Source organism: Canis lupus, chromosome 20 (assembly GCF_011100685.1).
Source record: "Canis lupus familiaris isolate Mischka breed German Shepherd chromosome 20, alternate assembly UU_Cfam_GSD_1.0, whole genome shotgun sequence".
Classification (NCBI taxonomy): domain Eukaryota; kingdom Metazoa; phylum Chordata; class Mammalia; order Carnivora; family Canidae; genus Canis; species Canis lupus.
In genome coordinates this window covers 42,576,135-42,602,620 of record NC_049241.1, presented here as the reverse complement: position 1 = coordinate 42,602,620, position 26,486 = coordinate 42,576,135, and the positions used below count along the sequence as shown (strand labels likewise).

The following is a 26,486-nucleotide window of genomic DNA, read 5'->3' as shown; positions in this document are numbered from 1 at the left end:
TTTCATTTTCAGAACTGAAACTCTATACCCATTAAACAACGACTTGTGTTTTCTCCCTCCTTTGTCCCTACTAACCACCATTCCTCAGGACTACCCTGAGGACCTCATATAAGTGGAGTCATACAGTATTTGTCCTCCTGTCACTAGTTTATTTCACTTAGCATAAAGTCTTCAAGTTTCATTCATATAGTGGCATGTGATTGGATTTCCTTCCTTTTTAAGGCTGAATAACATTCCATGGTATATATATATACCACATTTTGTTTATCCATCTTCAGACATCTGGATGGCTTCCACCTCTTGGCTATTGTGAGTAGTGCTGCTAGGAATATGGGTATACCAATAGCTCTTTGAGACCCTGCTTTCAACATACTCAGAAGTGGAACTGCTGGATCATATAGTAATTCTACTTCTAAGTTTTGGAAGATCGGCCATCCTATTTTCCATAGCAATTGCATCATCTTACATTTCCACCAACAGGGACAAGGGTTCCAATTTCTCCATTTCCTCACCAATAATGATTTTGTTTTGTTTAATTCTTTTATAATAGCTGTGCCAAAGGGTGTAAGGTGATATCACACTGCATCTTTGATTTGGATTTCTAGAAAATGCAATTCTTATGATGTATGTTTACTCTTTTAAGGCAATAGCAGAAATAGTATTTGTAGATCTCAGCACAGATAGAAGTATTGGGAACACAACAGAAATGAATGGGTAAATTCTTCACAGACTTGCTATTTGTTTTCAAATATTTGGGCATAGTCTGCGTATCTATTCGGCAAATGCCAGAAACTTCAAATGTAATAGTGAACAAGATAGTTACAAATACATGCCTAAGGAAAAAGCATGTAAGAGAAACAAGTGTGCCCAGCAGCCTCGACGTAGCTGGAAGCTGAGTGACCAGTGAAGTAGGGAGGACATGCTTAAAAAAAGGGGGATCTTTTTTTTAAGATTCTATTTATTTATTCATGGGAGACACACACACTCACAGAGAGAGAGAGAGAGAGGCAGAGAGACACAGGCAGAGGGAGAAACAGGCTCCATGCAGGGAGCTCGACGCGGGACTCGATCCGGGTCTCCAGGATCACACCTCAGGCTGAAGGTGGCGCTAAACCACTGAGCCACCCAGGCTGCCCCTAAAAAGGGGTTCTTAGTGGAAGGCAAGTCATATAATGTTAAAGATGGAATCAACCTTAGAAATCATCTTCTCAAAAAAAAAAAAAAAAAAAAAAGAAATCATCTTCTCCAACTATTTTTTATAGGTGGGTAAAAGCTGAAATGATTTTCCCAAAATTATGCAGTATGTTAGTTAAAGAGCTAGCCTTGCAATCCTGGATCCCTGAGTCCCAGGGCTGATCAGCTTCCAGAAGAGATGGGAATGTGTTTACGTGCGTATGTGCATGTGTGCACTTTTCCACAATAAAGACAGATTACGGGGAGATGTGAAACATTTGCCGTTATCTCCAGACAGACTCTACGGTATTCAAAGAGAGGCAGGGATGGGTGGAATGATTTGGTGTATGTCAATAAGAAAAACTAGAAAATGGAATTTAGATCATTGGGACATTAAGGCAAGTGAAAGTTGAATGATTTGTGAGCTCACTGAAGACTAGCCTCAAGAACATTAATTTCAGGAGCCTGGGTAGCTCAGTGGTTGAGCATATGCCTTCAGCTCAGGTCGTGATCCCTGAGTCCTGGGATCCAGTCCTGCACCGGGCTCTCCACAGGGTGCCTACTTCTCCCTCTACCTATGTCTCTGCCTCTCTCTCTCTGAGTCTCTCATGAATAAATACATTTAAAAAATTAATTTTTTTAATATATTTATTTATTCATGAGAGAGAGAGACAGAGACACAGGCAGAGGGAGAAGACAGAGACACAGGCAGAGGGAGAAGCAGGCTCCATGCAGGGAGCCCGATGTGGGACTCGATCCCAGGTCTCCAGGATCACACCCTGGGCCAAAGGCGGTGCTAAACCGCTGAGCCACCCGGGCTGCCCAAGAAATTTAATTTCAAGAAAGAATTGGAAAGTCCTTTAAGATGCCAAGAAATGTTATTACATGATTAAAGTTTCTCTGATAGCACATACTGCTACAGACAAGTAGGATGGGAGAAGCTAGGCAAAGTGTTGTCGCTATGAATCAGGAACAGACCAGCTCTAGGACAAAGGAAATGAGAATTACATGAACTTACACCCACCACAACACAACACCTCAAAGTACACTTCTTTCCCACTCAGGAGTAGTGAGAGATTCAAGAGACATGTTGAGGAGGGAAGAAAGGGACACAGAGAAGGAAAGACAGTAATTATTTCTGGAGTTTATCGTTTACTATCATCGTTAAGTGACCCTAACCTGGTATTTGGCAAGCATGCCTAATGGTCATTCTAGAAAACTTGAGTCAAGAAATGTGTGTGGTCCTTGGTGGTAATTAAAATGCACTACTCGATGATTTTACCTAAGTGTCTTTGCCCCTTAATGTCCAACGTCTGAAAAATGGGTATAATAATAAGTTTTTGGAACCAGAACATTTTTATTCTAGGAATTAATTTTATTCTTTTATTCATATTGCTTTAATGCCCAATCATATATCTTTTAAAAAAAATTTATTGGAGTTCAATTTGCCAACATATAGCATAACACCCAGTGCTCATCCTCCAAGTGCCCCCCTCAGTGCCTATCACCCAGTCACCCCAACCCCCCGCCCACCTCCCCTTCCACTACCCCTTGTTCATTTCCCAGAGTTAGGTGTCTCTCATGTTTTGTCACCCTCAGTGATATTTTCATTCATTTTCTCTCCTTTCCCTTTCACTTTCCCCTTCACTATTTTTTATATTCACTACTTTCTCCTTTACCTTTCACTATTTTTTATATTCCCCAAATGAATGAGACCATATAACCAAACATATATCTCATTATGAAAATTCCTTTTCCAAATTATGAATCAGTTCATATGCAGCACATAAAATTTTCAAATCTCCATATTTCCACTCAGATGCACATTCTACATTATAATCTTGCTCCATTTTTACATTTATTTGAATGAACTAAATAGTATCTCTACAAACATCACATTCAAACACTATAATTGGTACGGACTATTATGTAACATGAGATAATTATGGTGCAATACTTTTCCTTTGTTTATATGTAACACCAACACAAGGTTTTTGCATAAAAGACTGGTTTTATTGAAACAAGTTTTACATAAGTTATGGACAATTTGTGTGAAAGCCCCTACTTGCCCCCTTTTAAGATTTATTTCCAATTTGGCTGTATATAATGTAGACCTAGCATGAAATAAAATGTCAAAATCATTCAAGTAGTACAACCAATAAATTTCAGTTCTATTTTTGAAGAGTTAAAAAGAAGAATACAATTGTTTGAGGTTCTAATGAAGTGATTTCTCGTTTTCCTACTCTTTTCATCTCTTAACCTACTTCTCAGTTTGTTTTTAACTTGAGGCAATCCTCCGCTGAAGTATTACCATATGGTTTTAGAATGCTCTGCCTGTTTTGCATCTGTTGAGGATAAAACACTTGAAATTATGATTAAATCTATCAAGACAAAATATAGAGGGTGTCAATAGTGGCAGTTCTGGGGACAGACTATTCCTCAGATAAGATAAAAATCACCCTTCATTTCTTTCCAAAAACCCAACTGGCTAGAATTGTGTGTCCAATATGGCAGCCACCTGTGGCAATCTAAATTTATTTTTTTTAAGATTTTATTTATTTATTCATGAGAGACACAAAGGGAGAGAGAGAGAGGCAGAGACACAGGCAGAGGGAGAAGCAGGCTCCATGCAGGGACCCCGATGTGGGACTCAATCCTGGGACTCCAGGACCACGCCCTGGGCTGAAGGCAGACGCTAAACTGCTGAGCCACCCAGGGATCCCCACTAAATTTAAATTTAATTAAAAATCCTTAATTAATTAAAAGTTCTTCAGTAACACCATTGTTCAGTAGTCAAAAAGCACATGTGTCTGGTGGTCACTACATTTGAACGGCACAGATACAGAAAATTTCCATCACTACAGAAAATTCTATCGGAGGGTACTGAACTAGACCATGTAGGAGCCAATGCATATATGAATATTTGTGAATATATGCACTTTTTCCTTCTTAGTCACAAAAGCTACTTGTTAAAGCTTATCTTCAACTCACAATCCTGGTTTTTTTTTAGCCCAAAATAGTGGTATAAAAATAGATATTTGTACAATTTCCCCAAATCATATGATGTAGTGTAAGAGTTAAAAGCCCTATCATGAATCCCAACTTTTGCCAGTATAAAACAGTCTCATGAGTTCTTTGTGGACCATAGCATTATGGCCATTGGCAGAGTTCTGTGGTACCTGCCAGGAAGCTTTGCTAGGGGTTCCTCATTAGTATAGACTAGTCATCCCTGCTACCCTGTATGGCCACCTTGGAGGAGGAGTCCCTGAGGGTACTGCCTCTGCTCCCTACTCTAAGGTGGGTCCCAGGACCCCCAAGATGCCCACTCAGGACAGGAGGACCACCCATGCAGGCCACATAAGGCTTCCCAGAACCAGTCAGGCCCATGCTACCTCTGCAAGGGCTACCAGTGCACCATCTGCGTGTCCTGTGCCCAATGCATGGGCAGACAATCAGCATTTCTTTCTACCTTCAATACCCAAATTATACCTGAAGTCTCTCCCAAGACCCTACACTTACAAAATATAATTAAAACATATGAAAATAGCAGTTTGAATTAACCCAAGGACAGCTTTTCTCAGTAAAAGAAATAACCTCATTAAAACTCTTTCAAAATAAAGTATCATTTGACTAGTCCAATATAAATGCTCTTTTTATAACCCCTTTATCCCTGGATTCCTAAAAACAGTGCAATCAGCTTCAGATTTTGGTCTTTGAGTCATAATTTTTTTAGAAAAACACATTTTCTAAAATATTAAATGTGCATTATTTAGATACAAGTATTTGCAAATGAGCCTTTATATATAAACTAGCTTATCAATTCTCCAGTCAACAGAGGGAAGAATTCACAAATGTGAAATTTGAAAGTCATTTTTCCTAACTATGACTGTGGTTTCTAGACTTTGTCCTTAAGCACAAACCATTATTTCACAATACCAAGATTTACAGCTCCACAGCACAGGGAGATTATGTAGTCTTCTGGTGGATGGTATCAAAGCTGAAGGCTAAAAGATACTTTGGTGGTATAACTGGGAACAGATTCTGTAACAAAAGAAACAAATATACTCAACCATTCCCCATTTTATTGCAAAGTGTAGCTACATGTCATGGTTCACGTTAACACACAAATTACTACCACTTCCTATGTTAAGTATGGAAATAAATGGATTTACCTATCCCCATTAAGTCAGCTTTCACAAATGTTTAGTCATGCTATAGAAATATTTAGATCTAAGGTAGAATTATTAACTGTCATTCTTTTGCACTCTTTCTAACTGACATGGGTACATCAGAATCTGGGAAACAGTATGATCCTAAAATTAAAAAAAAATGGACAAAACAGAAATAGATGGCCAAAGACCTGAGACACCAGGTCAGATACCAAGAAGGGAAGATGGTTTATAAGCAAAGTTTGGACTATTCTTAAACCCAGCATGATCTTAGGAAGTACCCCTTTACTCAGTCTTTCTCTTCCCACTGGTTACTTACTGCCCATTCTCCCTTCACAGACAAATTTTGTCAAAGGATGGTCTCTATACTAATGACTCTTTCTCAAGGTGAGGCACCTGGGAACTTGTTAGAACTGCACATTCTAGGCCCTACCCCAGAGCTGGTGAGGCAAAATCTCTGAGGGCAGGGCCTGCAGATAATTCTCAAGGTCACTAACACTTGAGGACCAGCAAAGGGTTTCATTTGCTCTTTGTTCTTGAATCACATGAGGCTGGAAGTCCACATGACTCACTAACGCTACTTTTTTTTTCCTACAGCTATGGACTTTGGTCAAAACCAGCTGAATATTGGCGATATCATATGAACAATACAAATATATGAAGGATAGAATTATTATAATTATTTAGAAATAAGTGAACGAATTCAAAAGCTATCATCACTAAAGTTAACCTTACAAAGCAAATTATTCTATCACTGACCAACAGATCCAAAGCTAAATATCTATTTTCTCTAATTATTTCTTGCATTTTTAAACAATAGCTCTAAACTTGTAATTATGAGCAAATCTATAAAATACAACAATAAAGGTTTCACAAGAGGAAAACTATAAAACCCAAAGATAAATTTTGACAAAATAAACAGTTCTGCCAATCGTTTCATGTTTCACATAAATTTCTCATTTATTTCATACTATTTCAGCATTCAAGATTGGGGATGGCCGAATGGATTGGGGGTAACTGTATAAAGATTTGCTTAACTTAATTGAAAAAAAATGTTTTAATTTGCCCAATAAATAGTATTTTTCATTCATGTCATGAAATCCCCAAATATCTGAATGTGACCAATCATTCTTAGTCTGTGAGTGGGGAAGGATCAACCTTACATGCATATTTTCTGAGGGTGACTGAGGTACTCATTTGCAAAGTCCTGGGGGCCAGGGCTACCTCTTCCCTAAATCTTCCTGCATGACATCTTTCTACAGGTCCATACCTCACTTACAAAAACAAAAAGAAAAAGAAAGAAACAAACAAACAAAAGAACTGGGGAAGAAAAAACTCTCAGGCATCCATACCCAGGAAGGAGGTGGTAATTAGAACAAAAGGTGACTTAGGCCTTCCTCCAGTGTTTGTGTGCTTGTAGCAGAAGGAAGGGCTACTAATCTTCTGGAACACTTTGGAAAGAGCCCCTGGGGAAATTGCTTCCCACCCTTTCCAGGATCCTGTGACCTCTCCGCGTTCCTCTGAATTATCACTACCCTGTGGGAAACCAAAGCTAAAGGGATCTAGGTACTAGACTGCCACCTAGTGTTTTCCCTTTTGTGGCTTTTATATAAGTGGCCCTTGATTTATGTAAGAAACAAATTTTTCTAAAGTTGGATTTAAATGGATTTTGTTTTTGTTTTTTTTTAAGATTTTATTTATTTATTCAGAGAGAGACACACAGAAAGAGAGAGGCAGAGACACAGGCAGAGGGGGAAGCAGGCTCCATGCAGGGAGCCCAATGCGGAACCTGATTCCGGGACTCCAGGATCACGCCCTGGGCCAAAGGCAGGCGCTAAACCACTGAGCCACTCAGGGATGCCTTAAACGGATTTTGAAATGGAATTTTATTTTCCCATTAACTGGGATACTCTTGTCAAGGTCATTTTGTTAAAAATTCACGTACAATTAGTAAGGCAACGTCTTAAGTGTGTTTCCTGGTCTCTCTGTCAAATAGTTGATAATGTATCAAGATTCAAGTACACTAGAAAAGTTGGATATTTTAAAGAAACTATATATGTGTGTGTGTATATATAGATATACATATATATGTATACATATATAATTTGATATTTTAAAGAAACTATATTAACTATATATATATGGTACATGGAAAAATAACCAATTAACCTTTTGTCATTGTGACTTATGTCAATAAAAGTGTTGCATGAGTACATGGAATTCCTTATATCTATTTAAAAGAATTTTTTTTAATTTTTTTTAAAAGATTTTTAAAATTTATTTATTTGAGAGAAAGAGAGAACAGGAAGAGGGACAAGCAGAGAGGGATAAGCAGACCCTGTGCTGAGCACAGAGCCCAAACACAGGGCTTAATTTTGGACCCTGAGATCATGACCTGAGCCAAAATCAAGAGTTGGACGGTAACCAACTGAGCCACCCAGGCACCCCCAAAATAACTTTAAATATGATTAACGTACCTCTTTCTTTAAGATCTTCAAGATAGGCTTTCAAAACTTCTTTATCAAAGCATTGACGATCTCTTTCGCTTTCCATCACTTCGACATCATCTTGACACTGGGTGTTATCAAGAGGATTGTCCATGAGGCTTACGAATCTATTCAAGAAAATACAAACAATATCACATTTTCGCCTGTGTATTTTTAACCACAGAATTCCTCTCATAAGAAGTCAACCTCCATGGTACTGAATCCCAAGTTCTTACTTTTCCTTGCAGGTCACAGCAGACCACATAACATTACTAACATGAGCAGAACTGCCCTGTGGAATAATCCAAGAGGCTTATGGCATCAGTCCTGCTCACTGCCCTGCTGAGGGAATGAGAGCTTCTTAGCCATAGATGGAGGACAGCGGGCAGTTTCACAGTTTTGAAAGACATGTTGACAGGAAAGGCAGTGTAATTATTTCAGTTCAAAATTGGAAATCCCTTGAATCTCTGGCTGCAAGTGTGGGTCCTGCTGGCTTGAGTGGTATCTCATTGGTTTGTGGAAGCTCTCTAGACACAAGGAAGATAAAGCCTACCTGTCTTATTTTAGTACATATGTTTCCCAGTTCATTTTCTTTGTAGTTTTAATTAATGTCTAAATGCAAGGAAATTTACAATACATCTTTCTTAATATTCAAGACCTCTTTGATAGCCTTTGGGAACACGTTTTCATTATCTTCACATAAGAGAGGTATTTTAGTAGCATTTTTCTAGATTTCTTTTTTAGGTTTTTATATTTTTGGTTAATACAATTACTGGCATTATTCCTTCCATTATTCTTCTATAGATTATTTCAAAGAAACTGTTAAGACATAGAGATCTTAGCGTAAATGTATATCTAGTGTTTTCATTAAACTTTTATTAATTGAAGGAGCTTCCATCTGATTCTTTTAGATTTGCAAGTCCTACAGTTGTATCATTTGAGATGACTAGTTACCTGTGCACAGGTCAGTTCTCCCCTAACCAGAAGTTCCCTTCCTGTCCTTGGTTGTGAACCTGCCACTCTTGCTGCTGAATGTGGAAGGGGTTGGGGGGCGGTATCCTGCTATCCCTCCCACGAGGGGGCCTTTTCTTATCTGTAAGACATTCCTGAGACAGCCATAGGGGGAAAACCCATTCCAATGGAAGGAGTATGGTGGGTTAGTGGGAAGAAGATGTCATATCCCTGCTCATCTTGTGCTTACACAGGAATGAATTTAATCTCTCCTTTTGTAATAGTTATCTTCTCTATATCTGTCTGCTATACATCTTATTGCCAGGAACAGAAGACAAGGAAGATGTATGTCAATAGTGAGCATTTACCACTGAAAGAACTGGATATCCCAAGGAAATCACCCCTTGGGTGGTGGTTTTAGCAAACACCCGGTATTCAAGGTAGATGGGTCTCTGGACACAGGGATGAAGTGGCTCTCACTAGAACAGCTTCGTGTAAGGGTTTCTGGGGAGGCTTCATGCTGCTGGCTGTGGGTCAAAGTGGTCTCAGGGTAGAGGTAATGGGAGGATCCCAAAGCCTCAAATTCTGGCAGGACATGCTAGGAGGGAGCCAAGGGGACATGCCCTAGAGTCAGCTTCAGGGGAGTGTGAAGCTGGGGCTTTTCAAGTCCACTTCCAAGATAAGAAAGACTGTTGGATGTCTCATGCCAGATTAGAACCTGTATCACAGGGGCACCTGGGTGGCTCAGCAGTTGAGCATCTGCCTTTGGCTCAGGTCATGATCCCAGAGTCCTGGGATCGAGTCCCGCATCAGGCTCCGTTCAAGGAGCCTGCTTCTCCCTCTGCCTATGCCTCTGCCTCTCTCTGTGTCTCCCATGAATAAATAAATAAAATCTTTTTAAAAAGAAAAGAATCTGTATTGTATTTGCATGGATGGTTTTTCTAGTTTGGGGTGTTTTACAGGTTCCTTAATGGAAACCAAAGAAGGATAAGACAACGAGGGAGACATGGGCATGCATTTTGTTGCACTTCAAATAGCAGTAGCATTTGTCCAGAAACTCTTCAAGTGCTACCTCCCCATGTCAAAAATTTCAATATCCTGTAAGAAGGCATCAGAACTTCCATGAACAGGGATCAGATCCTCCAAGTACCAAAACTACATAATCCAGTTCCTGAGACGGCAGGTGCCCAGGCTGCAGGTGCTCTTTACCTTGCGTCTGAATGTCTCTACTGGGATCTACTCACTTTAAAGGTGTGGAAGAGTCACACAGCGCCGTTGGGAGCTCCACTAAATGGTCCCCACTGACGACTAATAAGGTGAGCTTCTTTAAGTTAAGCAAGGCGTAAGGAAGATAGGTCAGTTTGTTCTTATACAAGAGAAAGGTCTGCAGTTCTTCTAGCCTAAAAAGAAGTCAAAGGGATCAGACCATAAGGATTAACTTCATTAAAAAGTGAATGGCAAATAAATTCAGGTATGAAATCCCTACATAGTTTATATATGCGACCCTTATGAGAATAAACTGACTTTAAAGTTTAAATAAAACCATGCCAGGTGACCTGATTTGGGTTTTTTTAAGTTTTCATGGACTTAATCACCAATGGAGGACAAATACAGCAGCAGGATAAGCAGATTGCACAAGAGACACTAGTCTGGGAGCGGCCGGACAACCAGTACACCTCTCCAAGCATCTGTCACATTCCTTGGGGAGCAGCAGAGCATGGGAAGGGAACTCTACTGGAGTTGGGCCTAGAATGAACAGATTTGAGCAACAGATTTCCTGGTGTATATCTTGAAAGCACAGTATTCTTCTCCCGTCTGATATTCTAACTTTAAAATGGAAAGAAACCTGCAGAATGAAAAGGAAATGAGCAAAATGAGCTCCAGATATGTTTTATTTATTTTCCATTTTATTCTAACTCGATGAGCCTCCCCTAGTTTTTTCTTGCATTCATTTGCAAAATCTTGACCGATCCCACAAATATTTCACAAAGTCCCCCTTGTGTTTCAAACTAAAACAATTCCCACTTAGTCTCACAAAGCTGGAAAACACACACATCATAGGTACCAGGAGTAGAAAAAGGTCATATGAAGGACCAGCAGAACTAAGCCAGTTTTGGCTTATGTGTCACGACAGCTTACTTATCATGCTGTATCTTTATAAAGAAGTTTGTAGATTCCAGGAGGCCAGATATTTTGTTTCATTCACCATTTTAAATTCCTGGCTTACAGGAATTTAAAACAGGAGCCTGATATCATTGGTGGAATGAATGAATGAATGAATGAATGAGTGAATGAATAGATCTTAACATGATTCAGTATAATTTTTTTTTTTTAAGTAAGCTCTATGCTCAACATGGGCTTCAACTCACTACCCCACGATCAGGAGTTGCATGCTCTACCAATTGAGCCAACCAGGCGGCTCAGTATAATTATTTTTTAAACACAAAATACAAGGATACAATTGGAAAAACCTGACTACTCATATCAGTTTTGTTTGAAAGGTGATGTGTGATAAATCAATAAATGAAACCAATAAAAATTATTCTCACTGATCTTCTAAACATGGAGCAAAACATTCCTCTTCCATCTTTAACATATAGGTAAAAACATGGAGTGGTAGGTTTCTCTTCCAAATATAATACTATACTTTGTTATTTCTGTGGGGTAAAGGAAAGTTAATGATGTCATTCTGTTGAGGACTCAAGTAAATTAACAGTCACCAAGATAATGGAGATGTGTTCAAACGCACATACACACACATATAACATGTAGGACGAAGACTGGAAACTATCTTATTATATAAAGAACAAAACACATTTCTCAGAAACAATAAGCTCTTGGAAAATTCATTGATTTCAAAGACCATTCGCATGTTATGCATGTTAAAAATGTTAACAGTGTTTAAGGCGTTAGTAACTGATGCATACACCTCACCTTCAGGATGCGAGTAGCTACCTGTCTATATCTTGGGGCAGGTCATTCAGGCTATTATTGCTCATATCCAACCACTGCAAATTACACATCCTCAGGACACAGATTGGGACACTGGCAAACTTGTTTGCTGAGATATCTACGAACGTAACTTGCTTCAAGTTACTTAACTAGAAAGGAATAACAACATATTCTAATTACTTTTGTAAGACCGGGAATTTTCAACTAATAATTTTCAGGGAATATTTCATCCCAGAGGCACTTCTAAGAATATATGCAACACAGATCAGTAGAGTATGTATTTTTGGAGCGCTGACGATGTGCTCCATGCTGGGGATGCTACAGTCAACAGCACACAACAGATGCCCTCCAGGAGTTCACACTTTTGAAAATAAACAACAATTCTATGTAGCAAGAACTAATGTGAAGAAGTTTTCAACCAGCAGTGCTTGGTAACACAGACCTAAGGGGCTAATATGCCAATGTCATGGTAGGATAAGGGCCAGGGGTCAGAAAAGATTTCACAGAGAGTGGGGTTTTTGCACTGGGTCCTGCAGTTCCTGGACAGGTAGAAAGATAGGGAAGGGAATTCCAGATGGGGAACAGCATGTGCAAAGTCACAGAAGACAAAAAAGCACAAGCCTTAAAAAAATAGAATGACTTAAAGACAGCCACAAGGAGTTCTGGCAAATCTTAAAAAGACTCACATTTGAACTCATAAAAGGACATGGCAAGTAATCAGAAATCTCTACTCTTTATGTCTCCATGGTAACTGGATGTGAAGGGAAATATATGTTTTTTTATTTTGAGCTCAAATCTATGACAACTGAATAAAGTAGGAAAAGTGTCCCATGTTTGGATTTGTTTTTGTAAGTCAGGTCGTGGTTATGACATACAGAAGGAGCTACCTTTTACTGACTTATTTTCAGAGTCCACAAATAGAATTTGGCCTGCCTCTCAGAATATATTTTCAAGACTGTTATGTAATATGCAATATGGAGCCAGTTGGACCAACAGAAGGAATGACTGAAATATAGAAAAGAAAGAAGCAATAAGCTTATGTCTCTTTTTACCTTAATATAATACCTCGTTCCATACTGCTGCATTTGCTTTAGTGGCATACGGGTCAAACTCGCCCCCTTGAATGGGCACATTCTAATTTTACTCTTGTTTTGAATTTATAAAAATAAATGTGAAGACAGTAATGTGACAGCAAATAAGTCATCAAAAAAGATGTTTGGGGTGCCCATAACTCAGTCCAAAGTCTCTGACTGTGTTGCTGGGGTTCTCAGATCAGCTGAAAAATCAAGACTGAATTACCTAGTGTCTCTTATCTTTCTTCTTTTTACAATAAATGTAGAAGGTACATTTTTCAGACTGTAAAAGAAAAAGTTCTTTACTTTTTTAAAAAAGATTTATTAGAGGAAGAGAGAGAGAGAGAGAGAGAGAGAAAGAGATCACAAGCAGAGGGAGCGGCGGGCAGAGGGAAAAGCAGGGAGCCTGACATGGGGGCTTGATCATGTCCAAGGATCATGACCTGAGCTAAAGGCAGACTCTTAACTGACTGAGCCACCCAAGCACCCCAACTTCTTTCCTTTAAATATCCTCAATATGTTAAGACTTTTGTGAAAATTAGAATAAGGAAAATCATAGTGGCATTAAACTAGCAAGGAGAGCAAGTGCCTAGATATAGTCACTCCTCACTAGCTACTTTCATCAAGGGCAAAATGAAATAAACTCTTTTGAAATGTAGTTATATTTGCTTGAAATTCCAGTGCTGTCCAGATAAAAATCTGACATTCTGTCAGAGTAAATACAATCCTCATTTACACAGAAGTTTGCTTATCTTTACCTTTGTCTCAAAATTCCTGGTAGTTCCCTCCATGAGTCATTCATTCTACTTGCAGTCTGTTTGAATTTGATTTCTGAATTGCATTAATTATTTGTGTGAGAAACATCCTCATGAAGACAGGAGCAACGATGTGGGTACATTGAACCCTACTGAACCATACACTTAAAAATAGTCACAATGGTAAATGTAATATTATGTTTCTAACCATAAAAAAAAAAAAATTTAGGGGCAGCTGGTTGGCTCAGTCAGGTGGCTCAGTGGTTAAGTGTCTGGTTTGGTTCAGGTCATGATCTCGGGGTCCTGGGATTGGGCCCCACATCGGGCTCCTTGCTCAGCAGAAGGTCTGCTTCTCCCTCTCCCTCCTCCCCACCACTCATGTTCTGTCTCTTTCTCTCTCTCAAACAAATAAATAAAATCTTTTTTAAAAATGTTTTTTAACGCCAGCATTTGGATATGGCATCCAGGAAAACAGTGCTTTCCTGAGTCTGTAGAGACCAGAACCTGCAGTGCTATGTGCTTCCTTTGGATAAATACAAGGTTAAGATATGACCATGCAGCCCGAGGCATGACCATGAAGCCCGTCTTCAGGCTGAGACGTGACCCAGCAGCCTGTCTTCAGCTACATAGTTTGTATGTATCTTGAATAAGCCATAATTTTCACAGGTGGCTGAATTTGTGGCCACTGAGAACCATTCAGGCTTGAATTGGTGAAGATAGTAAAGAGTCAGTGAGCTATTAGAACAGAGCCAACTGGGGAAGCATAACAAGTACAGAGCATTTACAGAATCCCATTCAGAGCAAAGAGCCTAAAAATCTATATCCACAGTACACTTGTTCCCACAGATGTCAATATAGGTTAAGTGAATCAGCAGCACATGGCCGTTTGCCAGGAAAAAAGAAAACAAATTGTGGCTGCCGCGTGCTGCCTTATATGCCATCTCATGTGGACTAACTGCAAACAGGCAAGACTGAATTTTGAGCAAATGATAGAATTATCCTAAAATTGAATTATGGTGAATTGTACACTTATAATGGTTGATTTGGGAGTATACAAGTTATATCTCAATAAAGGTAGGAGGAGAGAAGGGACAAAGAGGAAAGCCTAGGAGGCTGTTGTTCCAGGCCAGATGATGGACAGCACAGGCTTGGACTAGGGTGTTAGTGGCAAGATGCTGGGTGGTAGTCAGATACAGAACCTATCCTCAAGGGCATTTTCAACAGGACTTACTTACAGAGTGGATACAGGGCATGGGAACAAGAGAGGTCATGATGACTTGGCTTGCTTCCAGCCTGGATGACCGAGAAAAGACTGAGCCAGTTTCTAAACTGGGGAGGCCTGGAGAATGAGCAGTCTCATGCAGGGAGTCACGGCCCTGGGGGACACCCTCACCTGGACCACTGTTGGGCATTTCCTGGGGCAACAGTAGAAGCAGCCACTTCCTCCCACCCAGGAATTTCCAGGCAAGGAGAGTAACACCCAATCTAGGACTATAATCAGCAGCCAGGGCCTTGTCAGCACCACACTAGCAATACTGTCTCCAGTCTGTTCGTGACCAGCAGGATTATGAGATGGCTATCTTCCTTCAGCATAAGAAGCCTGTTGAGTTTTATTTGCCAACAGTCTTCCCTCTCAGCTGCTCCATTTTATCAGAATGTGATTTGAATCATTTCTCCAATGAATACAGATCAAAAGTCACCAATGAATATTGTTTAAATTAATGGGCTTTCAAAACCTTATCTGTAACATTACTTTGTTTACCTGCCAGTTTTTATGAATATATCAACTTTAAAAAAAAAAAAAAACTTTACCCTTTTATTTCCAATTGTTTCCAATTTATTGTGCCACTATGGATAAATAAGTCTGGATCTGCATTGCAGACAAGAGGCATCATACACTGAATAGGTATTAAATAAAAATATCTTGTATGAAAACAGGATGTTTTGCCTAGTTTTGTTTGTTTTTGATAGCTTTTCTGAACTGAACTTACACTCAGCTCCTGGCCTAGTGTAAGAACATTATAAAAGATCTTCTAATTGCTGTTATAGGGCGATTAAAGTGTCAAGAAAATATAACATAATAAAGATGGATTTCACCTTGTAAAATATCTCCCCTGCATTATGGATCATCCCATGTCATAAACCAAATAGAAGTAAATCATAGTGCAAATATAATTGCTTTCTTACTTCAAAGGGGAGCTCGGTTAATTCTAGGTTTCCAGAACAGTCCAATCTCTCTAGATTTTCACAGTCCCCCAGTTCTGGAGGAATGCTCTTCAGATGGTTGAAACTCACATTGAGCTCTTTCAGGTTCTTCAAACAACCTGTCATCAGAACAAATGAACATCCGTGGGGGAAGATCCCTTAAGGTCTTTTAACAACAAACATGAAACAAAGATATAAAAACATTTTTATAAATGATGATAGGGGAGGCATGAAACATAATTTTGTATTTGTTTTTTAAGCACCTTATTAAATGTCAACTTGTCTTTTAGCCTGAGCATGTCAGTCTTTGATCAGAGAATTTTTTGCTTACTCTCTGGTAAGCAAAATCCTTCATGGAACTACTGGCAACCCCCAGACCTTCGCCCCTAACACTCCAAGAGAAAGAGAAGCAGCAATGGTTATTACAGTCTTCATTTTAAGGTACTGCAGCTGAACAGAAAAATGATGGAGAATTATAAAATGTTGATCAAAAGGACATAATAGGCAAAACTTATACAGGAATAAGTGGTTGTATTTTATGTTAACAGTGAACATGTCATTGCATGCTTAACTTTCTAAAACTAAAAGAAAATATGGGTGCAAGCTGGTGCTGCCACTCTGGAAAACAGTGTGGAGGTTTCTCAAGAAGTTAAAAATAGAGCTACCCTACAACCCAGCAATTGCACTATTGGGTATTTACTCCACGGCACAGAGGTAGTGAAATGATGGACACCTGCACCCCCATGTTCATAGCAGCAACGTCCACAGTAGCCAAACCGTGGAAGGGGCCACAATGTCCTTCGGCAGATGAGTGGATAAAGGAGGTGTGGCATATATATACAATGGGATATTACTCAGCCATCAGAAAGGGTGAATACCTACCATTTACATTTGTGGATGGAACTGGAGGGTATTATGCTGAGTGAAATAAGTTAATTGGAGAAAGACAATCATCATATGGTTTCACTCATGTGAGGAATATAAGAAATAGTGAAAGGGGCTGTAAGGGAAGGGAGGGGAAACTGAGTGGGGAAAAATTAGAGAGGAAGACAAATCATGAGAGACTCCTAATTCTGGGATACAAACAAAGGGTTGCAGAAGGGGAGGTGGGTGGAGGGATGACTGGGTGACTGGCGCTAAGGAAGGCACGTGATGGAATGAGAACTGGGTGTTACACTATATGTTGGCAAATTGAAGTTAAATTTTTTAAAACAGAAAAGAAAAAGTTCTGGAACATGGCATTGCTCGCTCATGGGACTTCTAGCTTCTGAGCCATTGGCAAATGTCCGTGCTGAGTTCTGCAGGTGGGATGGTGACATCGCCGCCCTGAGCAAGATGCAGCTCTGGGAACACAGGAAACAGCCCGGCCCAGCAGCGACCTGGGCCAGGAGGGGAAGGAAGCGCCAGGCCACCACCTGTCCACCACCTGCCAGCTTGCCAGACGAGAACACGGGAGGCTCCCGCCGGGGAACATACCAATTTCAGCTGGAAGTCGGGAGATTTGGTTTTTTGGCAGATCCAGAATTCTCATCGCTTGAAACAGCTCAATATAGGTAGGAATGTTTTGAATCAGGGTATTACTGATGTGCCATTCTTTCAGGTGTGTCTGCTCCTTCAAGGAATCGGGGAGCTCCTACAATAGAATGAATTACATCAGCCACAGTTGGTTCCCCAAGGTGTCGGAGCCCTAGCTGAGTGGCCGGTGTGCACAAAGCCAAGTACAACCGGGCATTAACATAAAAGACAGAAGGCGAGAGGGCACAGGTAAGAGCATTAGGCCTTTCCTTAGCCAGCTCTACAGTCACTCCACGAAGCCACTTTCAGATTCTGCGATTGCCCTTGATTTCACAATGGCAGATTAGCCCAATTTCAAAACAGCTGTGAATTCACGATATTAAGATCAAATGCCCCAGTGCACACAGACAACCAGGCTCACACCCACAGCCACGACATATATTATTTACAACGCACTACTTTATTTTTTTATTTTATTTTATTTTTTTACAACGCACTACTTTAACACTTTCTGAAAACAAAATCTGTCCATGCACTAGATTTTAAAATCTGTGTTACATGTCCCTTCCCAGGTAGCTGCTTGATAGAGATCTAATATTTGCCGTGCCAAATTTCTCAATGTTTTTATGAGACAATCATATGAAAGCACCAGAAAGACAGCGAAGAGACCGGAATTCTGGGCCAGGCTCTGCCTTTTTCCAGGTACATCACCACCCTGCACCTTCATTTGTGAAGTGACAGAGGAACTGGGCAGAACCAAGGCCTCTCCCAGCTCGAGAGCTCTGGGATACAATTGTAAAGGTGCTGAGAAGTGCTTCTCAATGTAGGTTCTCCAGGTGGGCTGGGTAACCCCTATGGGGTAAGTGCTTAGAGCAGGACCATGTTTGACGATGGCAGATGAGAATGACTTACCAGCGGTACTTAATTAGAAATCCAGAAGAGTACCCACTGATCTCAATGATAGGGATGCAGGAGAAATAAGACTAGAGGTTGTACAGTAATCATCTCTCCCAGTTTCAGAGGGCCGTGTGGCTAACAAGTCAGGGTCATAGAATATCGGCTCATTCAGAACCCACAACAGCCCACAGAGGGAGCCAAGGCAGGCATTAGCACCATTTTGCTGGGGAGGAGATAAAATATATGAAAGTGGAGTAAACTACCCCCAGATCACATGGTCAATAAAGGTCTGCCCCATGATCACCCCTCAAAAATTCAGACTCCCAGCCCAGAGTCACTTCAGCCGTAAGTTGAAGGGATAAAGAGATGGAGGGCAGGTTGCAGAGAACCCTGTCCCCCAGAAAGGGATCAGAGTCCCCATTTGCTTGCTCCTGACATGCTCAGGTGCTGCTTCCACCAGAAAATGTCAGATACCTCTCCAAGCAAAGCAGCAGGCCAGGGGCAGTGGCAGCAGGAGCCACCTGTAAACACCTGAGGCTAGAAACTGGGACATCTTTGTCCTGGCCTCAGAATCTCAGGAGGAAAAGTAGCTAAAGGGTTTGTCACCACCCACTGGGGATGTTAGGTGAAAGGCTCGGTTCATTTGAAAAAGGGTGGGGGGAGCAGCCTGGGTGGCCTGGCAGTTTAGCGCCATCTTCGCCACCTGATCCTGGAGAGCCAGGATCAAGTCCCACGTCATCGGGCTCCCTGCATGGAGCCTGCTTCTCCCTCTGCCTGTGTCTCTGCCTCTCTCTCTCTGTCTCTCATGAATAAATAAATAAAATCTTTAAAAAAAAAAAAAAAAGGTAAAGGATGATTTTAAACATCTGGGGGAGAGACTGCAGAAATACCCATTTTAAAGGCTGTGCCATCCTGGGCTGCCCCAGCCCCTGCCTGCCAGCCTCGGAGGGATCCAAGGGGATCCCACTGCCCTTCCCAGGACACAGAGCCCAGCCCTGCTCTGCTGGGAACAAGGGGGACAAGAACCCGGTTCAGAGCAGGCAATTGGCTCCTCCCCATCCAAGGGAAAGCTCTCTAGAGGCAGCAGCACTCTTTGGGGCAAAGCCAAGGCCTAACAATGCCTTGAGCTCAGCTCAGCAGCGCGCATCGGGCATCCCCTTGCCACACTCACCGTCCACTGCTCCCCCGAAAGTTCAAACACAAACGGACTGCTCTGTTTGTCTCTCTCCTTGGAAAGTGAGCTCTGCCTGGTGAGGGAGTTCCTTTCGATCTTTTCCAGAAGCCTCACGCTGGTGTCTACGAAGCCATTCTTGCAGTAGGCAGCCTGGGGGATGCCTTTCCTCCTGCACTCGGCCACGAAGTTCCACTCCTCCTTTATCCTAAAGGGGCAGCAGAGGCGAAGTCACTCTCCTGGGGAACCGCCCTCACCTGCGGAGAGAAGCCGGCAGGCCACCTGGGCAGGCCACCTGGGCGCAGGCAGGTGTGATCCTTCCCCAGGTGGCTGATCTCAAGCACCACCCCCTCCCCCAACCCCAAACCTCAGCCCTCCCCTCTGCTCTGGGAACGTAGGGGGAATCTTAAACCCTCAGAGTTGTGGGTTATCAGCAACGTTGACTAAAAAAGTAGAGAAGGTGAGTGGGATGGAATCCCTGCCTAAAATTTCTACCAGAGTTACCTATGCATTTAATTAATTACAATTCCCTTTGATATTATGTGCTTGCTAGCCCAGGTTGTTTTTTTGTTTTGTTTTGTTTTGTTTTGTTTTGTTTTGTTTTGTTTTGTTTTTTTAATGCAGGGCCACAGGAATATGCTACTCCTTCAAGGGCATCTGGTATGAAATATATAGGCAGCCCTAGTTTATAAAACACCTGACAGATCTTTACATCTCCGCACAGATGAGAGTGAACTCCTAGGGGGGGGCACCCCGGTGGCTCAGTGATTTAGCGCCTGCCTTCAGCCCAGGGCGTGATCCCGGAGCCCCGGGATCCAGTCCCACGTCAGGCTCCCTGCATGGAGTCTGCTTCTCCCTCTGCCTGTCTCAATCTCTCTCTCTCTCTCTCTCTATCTCTCTCTCTCCCTCCCTCTCTCTCTCTGTCATGAGTAAATAAATAAAATCTTTTTTTTTAAAAAAAAAAAAGGTGAACTCATAGAAATCTTGTAGCAACACAAATCATTCCTGACCGCAGACACACAAATTCTGTCCTGTCCAGTGGAGGGACAACCCTCCCCCACCTCTGAAGACAGTGTGTTCCGTTTGCAAGTTCATCAATTTTCCTGGTATCCAGATGTATCTGTCCTTGTGATTCTCCTTTGAGCTTGGCCGTAACACCTCACTGCTTGTCCTCTTGATCATAATGAGAAAAACGGGATTTTTAATGCACATTTCTTTTATATCTGCAGCGGAGTCATAACTGCACCTTTTTTGAAAGCTGACCTTTAACACAAGTTGGGCGCCCTGGGAGAAGTCGGGCAGGGGTGCAGTGAGGTGGGGAGATAAAGCCCAGACCTCTTCCCCTCATCCCATGTTGGATTGGGACCATCAGGGCTCAGAGAATCGTGATCACCTTCTCCTTTATATAGCTTCAACTGCTTCCAGTCCTGCCTAGTTTTCGTGTCACCCCTGGGCACTCCGCATTAGTTCTCCACTTGATAAGATCAAAATTGCCTGCTCCTCAGTAAATCTGATGTGCAAATCCTAAAGAATGAGTAAGCAGGGAAACCAGAAAGGCAAAGCTGCCCAGACAGTGTGCAGAAGACCTGACATCAGCAAGACACCCCTGATTCAGAGACAGGACCACTCTGTTAAAGGAATCACACGTGTTGGAACATTCTAGTAGGTGCTTATAGACGGTCTTCCCACCAGTCAAAAGTTAGGAGTGTTAGCAAAGCTTGGTGGCAGGACTAGTGTGTGGTCAATGTCAGTAATTGCTCAGGAATGTGGGGGTGGGTGGCTGGGGACACAGCCTGACCCTGCCAGTCCCAATCCTCTAGATCCCAATGGATTTCAGAAAGATCACATGTGTACCGTATGATCCAGACATTCTACTCCTAGGTATTTCTATAAGAGAGAGGAAAGCATATATCCCAAAAAGTGGGCATATGTTCATATAAGCTTTATAGCCCCAACTGAAAACAACCCAAAAGCATCTTGGCATGTGAATGGATGGACACACTGTGGCTTATCCACACCATGGAATACTACAACGAAATGAACTCTTGATACACATATGAATGGATCTCAGTGCCATTAGGCTGAATGAAAGAATCCAGAATAACAAAAAGAAAAGATTCCATTCATATAAAATGATTTACGAACTCTAAAAAATCTCTAATAAAAGCAAAATAATCTACAGCGACAGGAAGGAGTGACTGCCTGGGCACCAGGGACAGGAGATGAGAGAAGAGAACCACCAAGAGTGAGGAAGAGGCTTGTAAGGGGACAAATATAATCCTATCTTGATTGTGGAGATGATTTTATGGATGTATACGTATATCAGACTTTTCAAATTGTATACTTTAAATATGTGTATTTTCTTGGGTATCAGTTACGTTCCTCAGTAAAGCTTTTATAAGATGCATTTCATAATCCTCATTTTTTTGTGAGAGAGAGAGAGAGGCAGAGACACAGGCAGAGGGAGAAGCAGGCTCCATGCAGGGAGCCCGATGCAGGACTCGATCCCGGGTCTCCAGGATCAGACCCTGGGCCAAAGGCAGGCGCCAAACAGCTGAGCCACTGGGGCTACCCTCATAATCCTCATCTTAATCACATCCTGCATTCCTTCTCAGCCCCCTGGCCCCCCTCTCTTGCTCTTTCATGTGCACCTGGACAGACCTCAACTTAGCTGGCATCCACTTCTCCCCAGCTCTGCTGCACCTGCACCCACCCAGGACCTGAGCGTGGAGGAAAACTCACCACCTTGCAAACTGACCTGGCTTTGAGTGGTGACCCCTGACCTCAGGGGCCCCTCACTGCTGCCCAGCAGCACTACCACACTCCCAAGCTCATCCCTTTGCCCCAGGCCCTAGGTGACTCTTGCACATTTTCTCCCTTTCAGTCATACCTCCATCACCGGCTACCCCATCTGCCTCCGTCTCAGAGCTCCTAGCTCACGGAGGGAAGAAATGAAAGCGAACAGAACCCCTGGAACTCATAGCGCCCCATCCACGCCACCTGCTCACATGTGTTCCTGTTGACTCTGCCTACACTTTGGCTGGTCTGGAAGAACTGTCCCAGATCCTCCCAGTGGCCAGCCCTCACCCCCTCCAACGTTAAACCCAGCCTCTCACCCACTCAAGGATTTCCTGCCCGGTTCTCTCCTTCTCCCTGGAGGATGTCCTCCGGTGGATCGCTCCCATCAGCACATGTGCAGGATTATTTTTCCCAACTTAAAGAGCAACTCTGCCACCCACCCACCACCTCCACCTCAACCCCCTCCTACGCCACCCCCACCCCCTGCAACCTCATGTCTTCCATCAAACCCACTTCTCTGCTTCACTTTAAGCCAACCCCTGAAAGAGTTGTGCTGGCTCACATCTACAATTCTCTGTTCCCACCCCCTTGTTCTCTGTTGACCCCCCCCCCCTTCACTCAGCATTCCCCTTCTTTGGAAACTGGTCTCAAGGCCATCATGACCTCTGCTTTGCCAGATCCAGTGGTCAAATCCAGTCCTCACCTTCTCTGACCCATCTGCAGCATTTGACAAAGCCCTTCCTCCCCCGTGAAGCCTGATTGCTATTTGGCTCCCTCTCTCTGCCCATTCCATTCCTACCACTCTAGTTGCTGGGCTGTCTCCCACTCAGCTTCCCAACCTCCAATCTCCAAGGGCCCAACCCCCAGCCCTTGGGTCTCTGCCCGTCTCTATCTACACTCACTCTTCTGATATCTCCCAGTGCCGTGGCTTTAAATACATCTCTGTGCTGGTGATGCCCAATTATAGTTCTCTAGCCAGGGCTGCCTCACTGAATCCAGCTTCCTCACCTCCCCCCTATCTCCACCTGAATGTCTAAAAGGTGTTCCTAAATTAACATGTTCCAAGGGCACCTCGGTCAGTCAGTGGTTGAGTGTCTGCCTTTGGCTCAGGTTGTGATCCTAGGGTCCTGGAATCGAGTCCCACATTGGGCTCCCTGCAGGGAGCCTGCTTTTCTCCCTCTGCCTATGTCTCTGCCTCCCTCTGTGTCTCTCATGAATAAATAAATAAAATCTTTTTTAAAAAATTAACTTACTGCAGCCCAAACTCCTGATCTTCACCCCAAAACTTGCTTCTTCCCTATCTCCGTAAAAGGCTTCCAGATGTTCTGGCTAAAAACTCAGGCTCATTGTTGGCTCTAAGCTTTTTTCCTATCTCATATCAAATCCATCAGGAGATATGGTTAGTTCTGTGAGAATCCGGCCACTCTTCATTATCTTCCCTGCTTCCATTCTTGTCCAACTCACCATCCTCTGCTTGCGCCACTCTTGCCTCCCGATGGTCTAAACTCACCCAATAGTTAGAGTAGGCCAGTCACAATGGCAGTCACACCCTGTCCTTGGCTCCTCATTTCATACAGTAAAGCAATGTCCCACTGTGGCTATAAGGCCCTACAGGTCTGTGCTTTCTCCTGCCTGGCTGGCCACATCCACTAGTGCACTGTCACTTGCTTCTTTCTGATCCACTGACTGGCCTCCCTGCTCTCCCTTGAACACCCAGGCCAACCCCTGCCTCAGTGTTTGCATTACTCTTGCCTGGAACATTCATTCCTGAATTTCTGCAGGGCTGGCTCCCCAGGTCTGTATGCACACTTTTTGTTCTTCCAAAACTTTGGGTATCATTGGAGTTTCAAGCTTGCTATTAAGCTAGGAGAAAGAGGAGCATTTAGAAAAGTATTTTGCTGGTGGCCCTGGTTAGTCCAGCTACCACCCTATCCAGGTCCTGCTCACAGTGAGCTGAGCTGGTGTAAGCACTAAGCAAGTAGGTAGGGCTTCCGGATCTGCATATGGAGTCTACATGTAATGTAATAAAAGTGAGAAATTTAAAAATACCAGCACATGGAGAGAGATGAATTTAATACTGGGAGAAAATGGCAGGATTGGCTTGGGATTGTTACTTTTCATTATTAGCTCTTCTGTATAATTTAAATACTTGAATACCATGTGATAAAAATAAATGTAAATAATTAGGGGCACCTGGGTGGCTCAGGTAAACATCCAACTCTTGATTTCAGTTCAGGTCATGATCTCAGGGTCCTGAGGTCAAGCCCTGCACTGGGCTCTGCACTTGGCGTGGAACCTGCTTAAGAATCTCCCTCTCTTTCCTCTCCCTCTGCCCCTCCCTCTGCTCTCTTAAATAAATAAATAAATAAATAAATAAATAAATAAATAAATAAATCTTTTGAAATAAATAAATATAGAAATGTACATTATTGCCTACAGATCTAGATCTGATTATAGCAGGGATGTGGGGTAGAGCCTGGGTATAAGACATGCAGATTGAATGAGCAGAAGAAATTCCCCCCAAAATGTCAACAACCAACAGCATAGTCACTGCCAGGTCTTGTGTTCACCAACTACTTTTCAGGTTAGCATCTCTGCTACCCTCATTTCTTAGACCAAATCTGAAGGGATATCATGCCAATGTAATGAAACGATGCTCATTAAGCCCCACAGAATATATCCTTCCTACATCACAAATTACAAGCTAATAGAAATGGCTCAGATATTTTGGTACAGCCAATACAAAATGGAGGAAAAAAAAGGATATTAAATATATCTCATTAAAAATTATAATATACCAAATCGTTTCAGGATTTCTTTTACACTTGATCTTAGCCAAAAGGCCAAGAAGCGATTTTGGATTTCTTTTTAAATGTTTTATGTCCCATTCCCTCCAAAACCTCATGAGAATATAAATGGTTTTTTGGTGAAAGCCAAGATGAGACTATACACTCTTTTTTAAATTCCATTCTCGTCCTGAGAGTAATTAAAATAAGTAAACTGTCTAGCTTAATGTATAGAGTTGTCAAATCCCTATGTTGTACACCTGGAACTAATATAACATAGTATGTCAGCTGTACTTCAAAAAAGAAAGGGAAAAAAATATCAAGTCAGATAAACTGTCTTTGTCTTTATACTTTATCACCCATGTAACTGAATAATCTTCCCCTTGAATCAATTTTAGTAGAACTTTAAATACAAGACACACATGCAAAACGATGCCATTAGCATTCCTCTAATTAAATCAGTAAATGTGCAAATAAAATACTCTTTCCTTAAGAAAGGAACCCACAGTCCTGGCCTGCATGGCAAAGAGCCTCACTGGATGAGAAATTCCTCACTCAGAGCATTACAGCGGCCATTCTATTTCTCCCACTCAGTGACTGAGTTTCATTCAGACAGAGTGCTATTCCGTATTGCATCTCTGCTTACAACTTTTTTAAAAAGATTTTATATATTTATTTGAGAGACAGAGATAGAACATGAGCAGGACAAAGGGGGGATGTGCAAAGGCAGAGGGAGAAGCAGACTCCCCCTACTGAGCAGGGACTCTGATGCGGGCTGGATCCCAGGACCCGGGGATCATGACTTGAGCCAAAGGCTAACTCAACTGACTGAGCCACCCACGTGCCCATCTGCTTACAACGTTTCAGTTTTGATGCATGCTTCATGGAACAACTGCAGTCTTACAAAATGAAGTACCATGAAGTGAGGTCACAGAGCAAGATAGAGGGTTCTGCCTATTTTTGTAAAATTGAATTAACTAGATAATTGCTTTTTCTGATAAGGCATTCATTAGTTTTTCAATATACCAATTTCCCCACAGGAAACAGATCTTGAGAAACTTAAGGTTAAACTTCAAATAGTATTAGTAATCACAGGGTAAATCATAGTATGGAAACTCAGAAACACCTGCAAAAAAGGTAAATTTACTACATTCATTTTTTGCAGGTCCTGGGAAGCTAATCAGCTTGCTCCTTGAATACCCACATTCTTGCCTCCACCATCCTGACTTTCTCCTCACCTGCCCTGCCAATTTGATGGCTGTTTTTCTTATCTTGAGCTAGAAAAGCCTAACAAATCCCTAAGAAGTTGTCTGTCTTAGGGCAAGATACGACATGGCGCAAGCCCAATGGCATGAAGCCCAATTCAGGTCTGACCCGGTATACAGGAGACGTGTGAAGCTGTCCACGAAGCCATTTAGCACCACGATGAAAGATATACAGCCCAAGCCACAAAAACCACTCCACAGCAGCTGAGAGAACAGTTTGTGGACTCCGGGTCTCTGCAGATGCCACCTCCTCCAGGAACCCTCTGGGGGTCACATCAGCTACAGACAC

The 26,486-nt window shown here is 42.2% G+C and overlaps 1 protein-coding gene across 4 annotated transcripts in view; it reads right to left on the bottom strand.

The window, feature by feature from the left end:
- Nucleotides 1-3,009: 3,009 nt before the first annotated feature.
- Nucleotides 3,010-26,486, bottom strand: part of LRRC2 (leucine rich repeat containing 2) — a 37,551-nt gene continuing 14,074 nt past the window's right edge. For 3 of the 4 annotated variants that reach the window (XM_038566662.1, XM_038566660.1, XM_038566659.1), the window contains 7 exons: nucleotides 19,348-19,555; nucleotides 17,241-17,397; nucleotides 15,747-15,883; nucleotides 11,735-11,880; nucleotides 10,024-10,179; nucleotides 7,820-7,956; nucleotides 5,006-5,214 (listed from right to left, as the gene is read on the bottom strand). In XM_038566662.1, coding sequence (XP_038422590.1) covers nucleotides 5,165-5,214; nucleotides 7,820-7,956; nucleotides 10,024-10,179; nucleotides 11,735-11,880; nucleotides 15,747-15,883; nucleotides 17,241-17,397; nucleotides 19,348-19,555 — 991 coding nt within the window. In that variant the 3' untranslated portion in view covers nucleotides 5,006-5,164. Of the gene's footprint in view, nucleotides 5,215-7,819; nucleotides 7,957-10,023; nucleotides 10,180-11,734; nucleotides 11,881-15,746; nucleotides 15,884-17,240; nucleotides 17,398-19,347; nucleotides 19,556-26,486 lie in introns of all 4 variants that reach the window. The other variant, XM_038566658.1, reaches the window with a different exon arrangement.